General features: G+C 33.8%; 1 protein-coding gene across 50 annotated transcripts in view; it reads left to right on the top strand.

Annotated features, from left to right (window-relative positions):
• LOC145259193 (band 4.1-like protein 2) overlaps positions 1-15,776 on the top strand; it is a 585,710-nt gene that overhangs the window by 539,399 nt on the left and 30,535 nt on the right. For 23 of the 50 annotated variants that reach the window (XM_080116976.1, XM_080117008.1, XM_080116981.1 and 20 more), the window contains 2 exons: positions 3,683-3,853; positions 14,171-14,380. The exons of 5 other annotated variants lie outside the window; for them this stretch is intronic. In XM_080116976.1, coding sequence (XP_079973102.1) covers positions 3,683-3,853; positions 14,171-14,380 — 381 coding nt within the window. The remainder of the gene's footprint in view (positions 1-3,682; positions 3,854-14,170; positions 14,381-15,776) is intronic. 22 more of the 50 variants (XM_080117013.1, XM_080116992.1, XM_080117022.1 and 19 more) reach the window with 2 other exon arrangements.

Below are 15,776 nucleotides of genomic sequence, written 5' to 3'. Positions count from 1 at the left end.
GGAGGGCACATTGACCAAAATCTAGTTTCAAAAATAAATTGGGACTATAATTCAAAGAAAACTAATTAATAATTCTTTGTGTAAATATTTCAGTGTAAATTTAAATGCATGAGATCCTATTTTCAGTTTTCATTAGTTAAGTCTTCCAACTTTAAAAAAAATATTGTTTCATTTTCTTTGTTTTTTTTTTTTTCCTAAGCATTTTCATGTTCATCCTCATTTTTTTCTCCTCTTTCGCTTATTTTAGTTCATTTTTATTTTGTCAGTATTTCAATATGACCATTTTATTCTATAGATATTAGAAGAGTATATATGGTACTTGTACAGTTTAATTAAGACATTAAAAAAAATGAAAATAACGAAAAAAAAAAAAGGTTATATTGCACGTATCTGTTATGGAACGAAGTTCTCCGAAAAAAAAAAACAACAACTTCAAGTAGTTTTTTTGCTGTTAAAAAACAAAAAAAAAACAAAAAAAAACAATTTATGATACCGAGCAAAAGGTTCGATTTTTAGGAAGAAAAGATGGGGAGGGATTGTCGGCGCTTTTACTGGAGTTATCTCCCCGTTGCATGTTTAACAAATTCCATAATGACTGACTTCAACACGCTCTTATAAGAACGTGTTCTTCCGCTGTAAAAAAAACGAGTACTCGATCAAATTAAATTAAATTTTTTTCGGAGATCTTCAGTCCAAAACGCTTAACACAAAATGCTTAGAATCCTTATTTGAACTTTGATCAAAAAACCATTACATGATTTTGATTCTTTTTTGATTTCTTCATTTTTAAAAAATTTACTTATGTCTAAAAACTTATGTACTAACAAAAAATGTGGCTTGTTTTAAGCACTAATAAAGTCGGTCTTTTAACATCTGTATTTGATCGGCCTGTTTTGCTGCATAGTTTTTTTTCAAAATGCATCAATAACGCGTGTTGACAAAAAAATTTTTGTTTCTGTTTTGTGGTCATATTGAAATATTCAAATACATGTATGTATATGTGATATTTTCGTATCTATGTATGTGAATTAACAAATCTAACATTTTATTTAATGAAACTTTCTAAAATTAGACAAATTGTATTTAACAGAAAAAACATAACATAACATGTAAGAGACTTCGCTATACTGGCATGACAATGTTTTGATGTGTACTTAATAATTAAGATCTTTTTTTCTGTAAGTGTCCTTTTGTTTTTGTTTTTTGTTTCTTTTGTTTTTTTTTTTGTCTTATGAGATCTGTTGTCATAAATAAATGCAGATCGAAACATTGTCATGCCATTGTAGTGAAGCCTGTACATGTCTGTATAAATAAATATTAATATAAATAACTCTATTTGTTATTGAGCACTATTATATAAACCCAGTGAATATTTTTTTTAATTTTTTTGTCAAATCTAGTGTGTTGAATTTTAGAAAGATTGATTAAATTACATGTATTCTTTTTTCCTGGCTCTTGTGCATTATACGATTTCAAATTTCTTTTTTTAAGTTTTAAAAATGAAAACTATGTTTTTTAACTAGTTGATTATGAAACTATTTTTTGACATGCCTCATATTGATAATATTATTTGTGTCAAAGTTTTTTTTTTTTTTTTTTCTTTAATGAAAGCATTCATGAGGATGATACGATGAATTAGTAATTTAAGAGAGAAAAGCCTAATTCTGATGAACCCAGATGAAAGCCTGAATGGGGGAGTGGTGATATCTATAACACTAACAATCTGGATGTGGATGTTTAAAAATAGAAGCAACAACTGTAACTTATAATCTCCAAAAATGGAAAATATTAAGTCACGGCTAATGTGAGAAAAAATTTTGTATAAAAACATTAAAAATGGTTTTTGTTGTTAAATGAAAAATCATTTTGATTTAAAGTTCACTTAGTATCACGCATGTAAACTGGAGAAAAACATGCTTGAAATATGTCAGTGTTATCAGAATAAGCAAAATTACATTGACTACTGCACACTCTTTAATCCTTATTCTCGAGTGGCCTCTGGGCCTTGATAAGTGGTGAATCCTATGTAAAAAAAAAAAAAAAAAAAAAAAATCAGTCGACATCTGGTTTTGATTTCACTAATTCACACATTTCCAGCATTTTTTTTGCACAGGTTATATGTGTAATGCTAAATGGATTTTAACTATAAATTATTCCTCATTTATTAATAGTTAACAAAAACCAACATAAAATCATTATCTATAAAGAATTTGTTCTTGCATTCTTCTCTGGATGCAGTCTTTTAAGGTTTGCCTGAAATATGAAAACATTTTTGAATTTCCAAATATTTAATGATATAGCAAATACTGACTGAATAGGTTGCGTTATAAGTGACCTAATGCTGTTTAAAACCAAAATATGACCGTCTGATTGACAAAACTTCCAATTTCATGAGTTGATCCATGGAAGAATATTTTTCTTTCAACTTTTATGCTATATCCACATTTATCAATAGCAACAAGAAACACAGTATGGGTCAAATTATTTGAGCAGAACAGTTTTGTACCACTTTATGAAGATTAAAATAAAGATATAATGATTTTTAAACCTTATATCTAGAATCCTTGTTCTAATTTTGATGAAAATACATTACGATCTTTCATCTTCAAAATATCCAAAATTTAAAACTTAAGCTTAAGACGTCTTAAGAAGAAACTGTGATGCAGGAAATCCTGCTTAATTGGTATCTAATGACTATGGATTAAATCCAATGCAAATTTAATATCTAATTTGAATTCTTAAATAAGAGTTTGCCTCCTAGTATATCCCCTCCCCCATCCTTTTAAAATATGTCAATCGAAATTTGGAGATTATTTAGTTGTCTCTCACTGCAGGGATTGTGAAACCAGGTCCAGGAAGTGAAATTGGGAAATAAGTGCTCCCGAGGAGGGATACTCTAACCTACAAAAAGTGCCTGGGCAGCCCTATCGGCATTCCCCGGTAAGGGCGCATCAGGCGATTAGCAATAAACTAACCCCTTCTCAAAGAGAGAAAGTAAAACTAGGGAGGAGACCTCCTAGAATCGCACTTTACCAGCACTACACTGCAATCATCAGGGACAATATCATTACAGGAATGCTCTAATCTCTGTTGATTTTCTGGGCTGAGGATAAAAAATGTCTAATACTTTTAAAAATTTTACAAAAATCGAAAGTATCTGAATTTTCACAAAAGGACATCACACTTTTTATTCACTTTTGCATAGAACTAAATTATAGTTCATATTTGGACACTGTATGTTTAGCAGCTGTATTCCAAAATTCATAATGATTGGTTAATTAGTTTAGGCGTGAATCCTGTACATACAAATATATAAACATACCTAACTTTATATATAGATTTGAGATGAATAGTATTTGCAATATGAGGCTACTTTGTGTTTTTATTCTGTGTTTTTATCTTATCTTATAAATATAAATAAGTATAAAATTTGCATGGAATGCATTGTTAAAAAATTATGAAAATGCAATTAGCTGCATGTTTATCAACTAGTTTCCTCAAACTATTGGTGTTGGAAGCTTGTATAGCTGAGTTTGACAAAGAATCTGCGGACTTTATCTACTAACGATTTCTTGAATAACGTTGGCACCTTGCACCGAATATTCTTTTGCTGTTTCATGCTTAAAAAAAAAGAAAAAAATGCAAAAATCCAACCGAGTTATACCATTTGTCTTAAATACAGACCACTAAAGGTGGGTATGGGAGGCCCGGGGCTCCACTCCGTCCAGAGAAACCACCGACTGCAGAAAAACCACGTAAAAAACCGCCCCCGGTTCCACCCAAGTTCAGCAGCAGGACACCAGCCGATCAACTCGATGTTCACCTCCATGAGGATCCGAATAGTTCCCCCATTGTAAGTATGGGTGGTTGTTATACTAATGGTGGTGGTCGTCGTCCAGGTGATGGTTAACTAACAGTTTTTCTCTCTCTTGATTTTTATTTTATTTTTTTAATTTTTTTTTAATGATTTTAATTTTTACTAAAAAAAAAAAAAAAAAAATACATATGCCTATATAATTTAAAACATTTTTTTTTTTTTCCTATAAGATGAGTGATGGTAGTTCCTACTGGTACACTTGTCTTTTGGTTTGCTTTTAAGATAAAAAAACATCAATTTCTAAAACAAACCTAATACAACGCATCTTTACAATTAGCTCTGGATCATTTTGTTTGTGTTTATAAAAGCTGATCTCGCTCGAGTTTGATTGCATTTGCTCATGTTATGATTTTTTTTTTTTTTTTTTTTTTTTTTTTTTTTTTTTTACTAACTGAATTGTTTTCAAGCATTTATTTTAACCCCCTCCCCCCATTTTTCTTTCTTGCTGTGTTTTTTATATTAAAAAAAAAAAAAAAATGAATGAAAAAAAAAATCTTAAACTAATTTTTCTCTTACTCACTCCTGTCTTGAACTGTTTGGAAATCTTCCCCTCCCCTTTTTTCATTAACTGAACTCTCTCTCTCTCTCTCTCATTCACACACACTACTTCTTCCTTACATAGAAACCATGAGATGTTTTATTTTACCCCTCCCTCTTCCATCCAACCTCAATTTAAATTTTTCTTCTTCCTTCTCTTTCTCTCTTTCAAATATATATATATATATAATTATTAATAAATTAGCAGCGTTGCCCGGCTATATATTTTAATTCATGCTGATTACATATTTATTATTAAAGAGACAATTTTCTATCGATTATTATGTTGAACCTAATATGTAGTAGTAAGATCGAAACTAAAAAAAAAATAGATATGATTTCGGTGTCATCAGCTAGAATTGAAACCAAAACATACAACCCTCCATCCTCATTCCTTAGCCTCTGGGCCATGCTCATACACATATATATAATTCAATTGTCATCCTTTTTTAAAGAGATGGAATTACCCGAGTATCGAAGACAAGATTCATGCAAGCAAGGATGCTTGGACGGTCCACAGAGTTTTATCTATATAATTATAAAACTCTGTGGATTATCTGGGCGTCCTTGCTTGCTTGATTGATTGATTGGTTTAATCTTATCTTTGATCAGGTGATTCTATCTTTGAAAAAAAGGGGATGACAGGTGAATTTATTTATATATATATATATATATATATATATACATACATACACACACATACTTATGGGTGTGGTTCAGAGATTCAGGAATGAGGATGGAGAGTTGCATGTTTCGTTTTCAATTCTAGTTGATGGCATCCAAGTCATATATATATTTATAGTTTTGATCTCACTTCTATATATTAGGTTCAATATAATAATAAATACGTAATCTGCATGAATTGAAATATCATATTTAAGCGTATCTTATGGCAGGGTAACCTAGTAATTATTAAGCTTAGGCAATCATAATTTCATCATGTGCGACCAAGTATTTCATGGTGGGTTCACATTCTGAGCCGCTAGAATACAGGAGAAATGGTGGGAATCAAAAAAAAAACAAAAAAAAAACACGAAAAGAAGACACTTTTTCTTCTCTAGCCTTTAAGCAACATTGAGCCTGGTCAGTAACTAAAATAGGTGATTATTTGGTAATACCAGGTGCTGTATGTGCTCTAAAGTCTAAGGAATAGAGGCTGCCAAGCTATTCTTGCTCATGAAGCTGCATAAAATAATACAGTGGCCCTACAACCCCGGAGTGTTATGAGACTTATTCATCTATCCATTCATCTTCTAGCCTAGCATCTCAGAGTGGGCACCCACCGTGACACCCTGAGTTCCACATGATAAAATTATGGTTGTGTAATTTATTAATATATAAATATATGTATATGTCTTGGAATCTTGAACATTTTTTTCCATCTTGAAATCTTTGTTTGCAAATTGCAGAAATGAGTTGATTGTTTTTTTTTTTTCTTTTTTTAGTTCTTTATATAAAACATTTTTTTTTTTTTTTTTTTTTTTTTTTAAATAATCGCTTATTCAGCAAAATCATTGTCAACCGTTAATTTGTGGCTTAAGATTCAATCATGCTGAAATCAGGTTTGCCTATGCCTAAACGCAATGCATGTTGCCGGCTGGAGAGCAATTTTCTCTTTAATATATTTTTTGCTATTTCGCCGAATACATAGATGTACGCCCTTCCCCATCCCCAATCTACAAGAGATGCATTTTACTGCACAGGCAATTGTTTGAAACATTTTTCCAAGAATTGTTTGAAGCACGAAAACTTGTGTTTGTAAATTTTTGAGATGAGGTTAAGTGATGATGATGGCATAACGGATAAAGTACTAAGTCAAATTCAATTCTAACCCTAACACTCTTCTGGGGATTGAAAGTTCAAATTGTATTCTTACTATTGCCTGTAAGGTATGGGCAATAGTAAGAATACAATTCGGTTATGGCTGACAGAACAAGAACAAGTTATTCTTGTTGATTAAATAAAAGATTCAATTAAAAATTCTGTGCAGATTCTGGAGTTGGGACAGAAAGATTCTTGGTCGGAGGTTACATTGACCAAAACGTGAGAATAAGATGAAACAAGATGAGCACAGCAGTCGAAATAAGTGAATAATACAAGAAAATGCTTTTCACATTTAGCATTTAATAATCTGGGAAAGGTTGATTTGCCATAAAATAAAGCGACTAACCTACCTGCATCATGTATTGGAGCTTTTGTGTCCTGGCTAAAACTCTGGCATAAATACCTCCTCCTCTACAAGATAAGCATATAATCATGTTGATACATCAAAGTTAAGCAATGTAGAACCATGCCAGTATTAATTGGGTGACCATTCAGGACTATCAGGTGCTGTATGTAAGAAAAATAGGGTCCTTGTCCAGAATTTCCCCTCTACTACAAAACAAAAAATAAAGAAAAATCTGTATGATGCACGTTGCTGTGATGAGATGAAAATAGCATATTCTAAAAATCACATAACTTGATCAAGTAGTTTTATTTTTAAACAAGAAAATTATTTTTATGCAGTTGAGTTTATAGGCATTACAACATAAATCTCACAAGTTTGAAGTATTGTTGAGTTTTCTCTTTGTTTCCTGAGATTGTTTTCAAAATGCCATGTGAGGCAGTTGCTCCTCGGGTACTCATAAAATTTAATCTTATATAAAAATGCAGCTACTTGATCAGTTTATGTGATTTTTGGAATTTTTGAACACTGGTTCTTATTAGATCACTGAAGTTAAGCAACATTGAGATAAGCCAGTATCAGATATGTGACCATTTGAGAATACCAGGTGCTGTATGTAGGAAGATGTCAACATTTTCAGCAGCTCCTACATCAGGGCTCTACATTGCAAGTGAAACAGTTGCGAGTGATTTTTCAAAGTGGCAACCAAAAATAATGAAAGGCTTATCTTTTGGCGATTGTATTTCTTTCACGGACAATCTTCCAAAGCTCACTACTGAGTGAAAAATATCTTTCCAACTTTTTTTTTTAATAAAACGAACACAAACTTAAATTATTTAAACAAAAGCTTAATAGAACAATACTTTTTTTTTTTTTTTTTTTAATGAAGGCTGTTTAAAAGAAATATCTGAAGAAATCAGAATGTTTATACTTTCAATTATCAACATAAAATTTTAATGTTTAGAATTACACTTATTAAAAAAAAATATACAGAAAAATCTTTATGATGTACATACTCATCACAGAACAAAGATGTCATATTCCAAAAATCATGTGGGTTTGGCTAGTAACTTTTCTATTTGGCTAGTAAACGAAAATATTTAGTTGTAAAAAGTCAGCTAAAGATAATTTTTTCCATAGAGCCCTGTACATCCTGCTTGCCTCCAGCTTTCTCAAACTTGTCTTGCTGCTAGATCAAGTTGGTTCGGACAAGAGAATGAAGCTAGCTCTGTACAAACCAGCTTCACTTCAAACAAACTCCCAATGCATATCATCCATCATTCTTGGGATGATCAGATGGTCTTTGTCATTCAGACTTTTTTCTGGCATGATTATTTTACTTGACCAAACCTAACCAGAGGAAAAAATAAGTTGAAAGGAAACTAGGGAAAGGGTTCCTCCTCTAGGAATTATGAAAACGCTAATGATAATGCTAAACTTCTGACTGACAAACAATATGGATTTAGACAAGCTTATTCCACAGCAGACATCCTCATTGTAATCTCTGAACGTATATACCATTCACTGGACAAAGCACTGGAAGGCAGAGCGGTAGCTCTAGATATATCTAAGGCTTTTGACAGGGTATGGCATGAGGGTCTCCTCAGAAAAATTAGATCATACAGTATCATTGGTAGAATACTTAACATAATTAAATCCTTCTTAGATAAGAGAAAAATCCAGGTTTTCCTCAACGGTCGTACATCTAAACATTATGATATAAATGCGGGAGTGCCTCAGGGGTCTATCCTTGGACCTCTATTGTTCCTAATATTCACTAATGACCTCCCCGACAAAATTGCCTCTGAGATGGGTATATATGCTGATAACGCCACACTTTATAACAGGCATGACAGGAAAACAAATGAACACATATCTAAAGAAATGGCAAAAACACTAGAGGATGACCTCCAATCTGTAGTGGAATGGGGACAAAAATGGATGGTCACATTCAATGCTGCCAAAACTAAACTGGTTTCCTTCAGTGATTACAAGAAACCTTCTCTGCCACCAATAGCAATGGCCAGTGACTCTTTATCTGAGAGTACATCTTTCAAAATGTTCACGGGAAACATGATTTGGAACAATTACATTGAAAACATTGCCAGGGCTGCTGCGAAGAAGGTAGGCTCTCTCTACCGTGCTAGAAAACTACTAACACCCTAAAGTATCCTGTACCTCTATAAGGCCACCATTCACCCATGTATGGAGTATTGCTGTCACATTTTGGCTGGTGCATCTGCTACTAGTCTCTCGCTCCTAGACAAGGTTCAAAATCTGATAGGCCCTGAACTGGCATCTAAGCTTCAGCCTCTGTCCCATCGACGTAATGTTGCATCCCTCTGCCTGTTCTACAAGTATTTTAATGGTGAATGCTCTGGCGAACTGCAGACACTTGTGCCCCCACGACGTAGACACCCTTGACAAACCCGACACGCAGCTAAATCCCACCCCCACACAGTAGAGATCTCTAGATGTAAAAGACCTTTCTACTCCAGTAGTTTCTTCCCCAGAACCGCTAGACTCTGGAATTCCATTCCAGGTCCCTGCTTCTCCAACTGTACTGACATGCAGAAGTTCAAGTGTAACGTGAACCGACATCTTGCTGCCCAAATCCCAACAAAGTACCTCAGTAGTTGTTGCCCCTGATAGTAGCCCCCTACACCAAAGTGGCAATGTGCCTTGTTTGGGGTGAAAATGTAATAAAAAAAATTAAAAAAAAGGAAATTCATTATTAAATAGATTGAAAGAAAATAGTTGTACAGGAATTTTCTATAATAAGAATGTGATTGGTTGGTTAAGCCATAAAAACAGGCTGGTAGAGCCATCTAGAAGAGATATGTTGAAAGGTACGCCGAAAACCTGCTAACGACTACCAGCTCCAACCACAAATAATTGTTCAGTAAAGTGTCTTATTAGATTATTACTTAAATACTGTAACCAAGACTAGTCAGCTACTTCAAACGAATATTTCTTTTTCACAGGACTTATCAATTACGTTTTGATTGGCTGAAGTGGGTCACATGTTAGAGATGAGATTGTTTAAGAGATAGGTTGAAAGTGTTAGCAATCAGCCGCGTGAGTTAAAGGCTTTTGAACCATTTTTCATGAAATGAAATCTAGTCAAGGATATCCAATAGAAAGGTCTAGAAAATGGATCAGGTGATCGAATCACATGACGAGGTTAATTGATGAAGTGAAATTATAAAGTACATTGTGAGATTCAGTTATCATAATGATTCTTTAAAAAAATATTTGAAACAATGAGGGTGAAGTTCAATATGGAAGTCTAGATGCATATGTAGTGCAAGAAAGGAGAATATATAATCCCTAGATTGTTTTTACCCCAGTTAAAAACATGCCAAGAAAGTGGAATGGACAGATATAAAATAGACTTTTTAGCCCGTTAAAAACGGACAAAAGTTATAACCCGTTGACTTAGGATGAGTGCTTTATGCCAAACTTCTAGAGTAAATATAGTAGCGTGGTAACAAATCCCTAATCATCCCTGACTGTGCATTGAACAGATACCATAATACTTAGTTCGTTGCACCTTATCATTCCAAAAATCCATACAAAATTTCAACGAGATCGGCCTAGTAGTTTCCGAGAAAAAGTGGAACAAAAAGACAAACTAAGAGAAATATAATAGAGACAACTAATTGAATCAAGAAATTCAGGATTTTCTTTTTTCGAAAAACTTCACGGTTATATAACTGTTGCTATTATTTTTGTCATCTTCCCAGGATATTCATGCAGCTATGTGAATTTTATATTCTCTGTAAACTTCCAAAGCTGGCATAGATTGACCAGGGCCACCCAAACCATTGAACATAAAGCATATAAAGCCTTTTTTCCAAAACTCTTGGATTCAAAAAAAGGGTTGATATGTCAAATAAATAATCTATAAAACAAGAACATGGTTTGTTGCGAGCTCCTTGTAGCAATTTGAGTGAAATTCGAATCAAATCAACACGTTCAAATCAAATCAACACGTTCGAATCAAAGCAACACGTTCGAATCAAATCAACACGTTCGAATCAAATCAGCACGTTCGAATCAAATCAGCACGTTCGAATCAAATCAGCACGTTCGAATCAAATCAGCACGTTCGAATCAAATCAGCACGTTCGAATCAAATCAGCACGTTCGAATCAAATCAGCACGTTCGAATCAAAGCACATATTAGAAGCAAAAGTATAAAATGCTTCACAGAAATTTTGAGCACAGGGTGGAGCAGGTGTGATAACAAAATTTAGGAGTGAACAGAGTAATTTCATGCAACTTGTCATTACTAACCAGCAGAGCGTTACCGCTGTCAACTAAGGGAAGAGTCTATCGGGTATGTGTATGCATTGTGATGTACAGAAGTGAAACCTGGCCGGTGAGAAAATCATCAGATTAAACGCAGGCAGGGTTTATTACTTTTTTATCTGTTTAATTGGATTAATCAGACATCTAAAATGAATAAATGAAAAATATTCAGACGTACATTGTCTGTACTATTTAATGAGATGCTTCCTTAGGAAGCCATTTCTTTAATTGAAAAAAGACTTTTGTAAGCCAGATATCCTTCCTGACGCCAACCCAGCGACGTGATGAGGATCATTGTTTTTTATCAAGACAACATCTCTAGGTGATTGTGAAACAAGGTGAAAGAGTTCTACACCAGCCCTTTAGGCACACACACACGTGTGTACTCGTAGGTTGCCCAGCATTACCCTGTTGTAAAATACGCTTAAATATATTTTAATTACTGCAGAGTTCGTATTTATTACTATAGAGCCAGTTTTCTATTGATTATTATAGTGTACCCAATATATAGTAGTGATTTCAAAAATTAATAAAGTAAATAAAAGTATGGCCTGGGTGCCATCAGCTAGAATTGAAACCAAAAAATATAATTCTCCAGCATTATTCATTACCATCTAAATTTGTTTGACCGGTCCAAATCTCCCTACATATCGAGTTTCAAGTCTGTAGACTAAAAATTGATAGAAGTTTGGTAGAGACCATTCCGCATACACAGACAGACAAGGCCACTTGTCGTTGCTAGCCTGGTCATGCTGAAGAGGTGTGATACAGTGAAACAGTCTGTGGATGACTATAAATGCTCTCTAACTTCGGTTGAGCATATTAGAGAGTCAAAACCCCCCCAAAAAACAAACTGCTCGTTGTGTAAAAAATCGAGCTGTGGTCATTTGAACGTTCAATCATTGTAATAGCATAATGGTTAGAAGTACTGACCCAACTGGTCAAGTTTAATTCCTGGCTAGAGGTAATTGCTATTCTAACTGCACTGAAGAGCTGTGATACAGAGAAACAGTCTGTCTGTGGATGATTATTTATATATAAGATTGTTGATTTATTTTTTCATTAACGATTCTGTAGTTTTTTTTTTACTTTTATGCAGGCAATAATATTTAATAATATATATATTATATATATTTGAGTTCTCAGAGTTTCTGATGTGTGATCCTAGATACTTATAGTTTTCAGCACATTTGAGGATGCTATTTGTGAGGGTTTTAATTTGCGAATGTTAATTGGCATACACTCGGTCTTGGTAGCATTCAGGTGAAGCTCTGTACAGTTAACTGCTGATCCAAGAGAAGATAGGAGTGCCTCTGAGAAGAAAGGACATGGCATGGACTGCTTGTAACAAAACGGATAAGATCTGGAAATCCAATCTTGCTCGCAAATTCAAAATTCAAATTTCCCGCATACTTATTGAGCCAATCTTACTCTATGGATCTGAAACTTGGACTCTTTCATTAAAACAACAGCGTCGTTTGGATGGATGTTACACACGTCTTTTGAGAAGAGTACTCAATCTCTCATGGCAAAACCACTCAGCTCTAGAAATGGTAGATGGAGACTTACCGAGAGTATCAACCTCAGTTTGTAAAAGACGTGTTCAGATTGCTGGGCATTGTACACATCCCACAGATGAATTTGTTTCATCATTTGTACTGTGGAGGAACCTATCATCTCACAATCGATCACGAAAGTTAACTTTTTCAGATAGGATACAATGAGATACATTTATCTCCAAGGAAGATCTTTTGGGTGCTATGACAGGGAATACTGGAAGGGTGTAATGAGTTCTATCTCTGCTGAGGCTGCAGGATCATGATATATATATACACACACACACACACACACACACACATTATATATATATATATATATACTAGCAGGCCACCCAGTGCTGCCTGGTTGTAAAATACACACAAATATTATATTTTAATTCTATCAGAAACTGAGTTATGTGCATGCAAGTATTTTTTTTTTTTTTAAACAGTTCACTTGTAAGTATATAAAAAAAAATAATTGAGCTGAGATCAAAACGAAAACTTAAAGACAGTGAGTCAAGTACTATAACCATTAGGCCGGCTTGACACGTTCTTTAAAAAGCGTTTTCAAACCTATATATTTTTAACATAATGAATCTGTCATGTGAACCATTCACGCATGCGCATTTGTGAAACAGTTATGAAACAGATATAAATCTGACGACCCCCCCCACTTACCAATTTTTCAATTTTAACCTCTTAGCAACCCGTTTTTCAGGATAAAAACCAATTAAAAAGTTATCCACATGTCTGAATATGCTATATATCAAGTTTCAAGTCTGTAGATAAAAAAATCTGAGTATATAGTTTGAGAAGTGTCCTCACACACATTCTCACTTTTATAGACATACTGGCATACCGCCCGGCATGCCTGGTTGTAAAGTACGCATAAATATTATACTTCAATTAATACAGAAACTGAGGCATGTGCATGCAGGTATTATGTTTTTTTCTAAACACTTCACTTCTTGCCAGTTAAAAAAAAAAAATCTCTAGCTGCGATCGAAAGATGGTGTGTTAGGTACAATAATCATTACAGCAGTTTCACACAACATTTACAAAGTGTTTTCTAAAAATCTTATTCTTAACATAAAGAAGCTGTAATGTTTCTCAATCACACATGCGCAGTCATGGAACAGTTGACTAATAGATAAAAATCCGACGTACCAATTTTCTCATTTTTACCCCTTAGCAGCTGGTTTTCCGGATGAAAACCGACTATAAAGTTTTCCATATGGCTGAATACCCTATATACCAAATTTCAAGTCTGTAGATTGAAAATTCATTATATAGGTTGAGAAGTGTCCTCACATTCTCACTTTATATATATATATATATATATATATATATATATAGTGCTCAGTGTGAATGACAGAACAAGAGCAATTTTAATATCTGATGCATATACTGTGCTGTTTGAATAACGGAATTCAAACACCATTTTGAAATGATGTATTTCTTCCATTTGTTTTTTTTTTTTTTTGTTTTTAATCTTTTAAAAGAAACAAAAAACAAATAAATTGCGGGCTCCACACACACACCACATCTTTAACCGTATTTACTCTTCTCGTCAAAATGTATTTTTTTTTTCCTGTCTTTAACAATCAACTCGTCTCTGCAAACCCCTCCACCACCTCCCTCCCCCTCCGACTCTCAGCCTGTATTTCCACGCTTGTTTGCTTCGCATCCACCTGTTTTCTCTGCCAACGTGTGTTATTCTTTGATTTCCTGCAGCCCCCCACAGTCGAAACGGAAACTATCAAATTTAGCCCAGATTTAACTGAAACTCCGATCTCTACGAAGAATGTGCCCATAGTAAAGACGGAGACGAGGAAAGTGTCTTACCAAAAAGATGGCCTCGACGAGCAACGCGAGTCCGAGGCGGGCGTGTTGGTCAGTTCGCAGGCTCATAGTTCAAAAACCCAGACCATTGAAACGACGACTGTAAGTCCTACATCATCATCGTCATTATATCACAACCAAACCTAATTGATGCTCGCTATTATACATATATCGCCGCCTTGCTACTCATCCTGACCTCTGCTCCCACCCTCCACCTCCTCCTACTCCTCCTCCTTGACTCGTCTCTTATCGTTATGGTGGTCATCCGCTGTCATCTGTGATAGCTGACCGAGGCTGCATTTTTGAATCATGATTTTTTTTATTGTTAAGTTTTTATTTTAAATATAATGACTGGAAGAAAACAAAAACCAATGGAAATTTGGAGAGTAATTTTAATATGTTCTGATTTTTATGTAGGCTTTTCAGATAATAAATACACACACACACATATATATATATATATATATATATATATATATAACACTAGATGTTTTTGCCCATTAAAACAGGCACAAGTTATAGACCCCTTGACTTTGACTTTACGCCAAACTTCTAGAGTAAATGTGGTATTGTGGTGATTGCATTAAATATTAATCCCTAACTGTGTATTGAACGGATACCGTAATGCTTAGTTTGTTGCACCTTATCATAACGAAGATCTATACAAAATTTCAATCAGATCAATCCAGTAGTTTCTGAGAAAGAGTAATGGACAGACAAATATATATATATATATATATATATATAGAGCACTAGAAGAATTCTGTATCCCCTCATGATAATTAAAATTAACATATAATGTTATTAAATCTTATGTCTAGAACCCTTATTCCAATTTTTATCAAAATTCATTACATAATTTTAGTAGTAAATTTCTAATTGAAGTCTTAAGCTTAAGAGATGTTCAGAATAAATTGAAGTTCACAGAATCTAACTTAATTGGTGTTTTAATGACTGGATAAAATTTAATACAACGTGAAATATTTTAATTTTCAAATAAGAAGTTGTGCTTTTTTTTTATTCCCTCTAAAAAGCGTTTAAATACTCCAAAGAAACTGAAATTTTTTGGAATGTTTATTAATTGCCGCTTAATATCTGTTTTTAAAATTTCATCAAAATCGGAGGTTCCTGAATTTTAACAAAGAATTTCCATCCTCTTTGCATTTAACTAAATGTAATGCACATTATCAACCCATCACAGCTGAGTTTCAAAATTTGTAATGAATTTTAGAAACGAGAGAACGAAATGGAGTTTCATTCCATATTAATAAACAAACTTTATTTGTTGTTCTCGTTAGAGCATTGGTGGATGCGTACAAGAGAGAAACGGGTTAGTAGGTTGAAGTGTTCTTGTGCGAAGATCTAATTAATGTAATGCTGGCTGGTTAAAGAAGAGAATAGTTCAGTGTTCATGCGCGCATGTGTTTATAGCTAGTAGCCGTCTGTACAAAGCAAATCGGTTAAAAGAGAAAGAAAGGGCAAAGTCTTCAGTGTGTTG

This window comes from Euprymna scolopes, chromosome 34, assembly GCF_053919585.1.
Source record: "Euprymna scolopes isolate OS-2025 chromosome 34, ASM5391958v1, whole genome shotgun sequence".
Classification (NCBI taxonomy): Eukaryota; Metazoa; Mollusca; class Cephalopoda; order Sepiida; family Sepiolidae; genus Euprymna; species Euprymna scolopes.
Note: the sequence above shows the minus strand (reverse complement) of the source record. Positions and strands in the feature narration are given on the sequence as shown.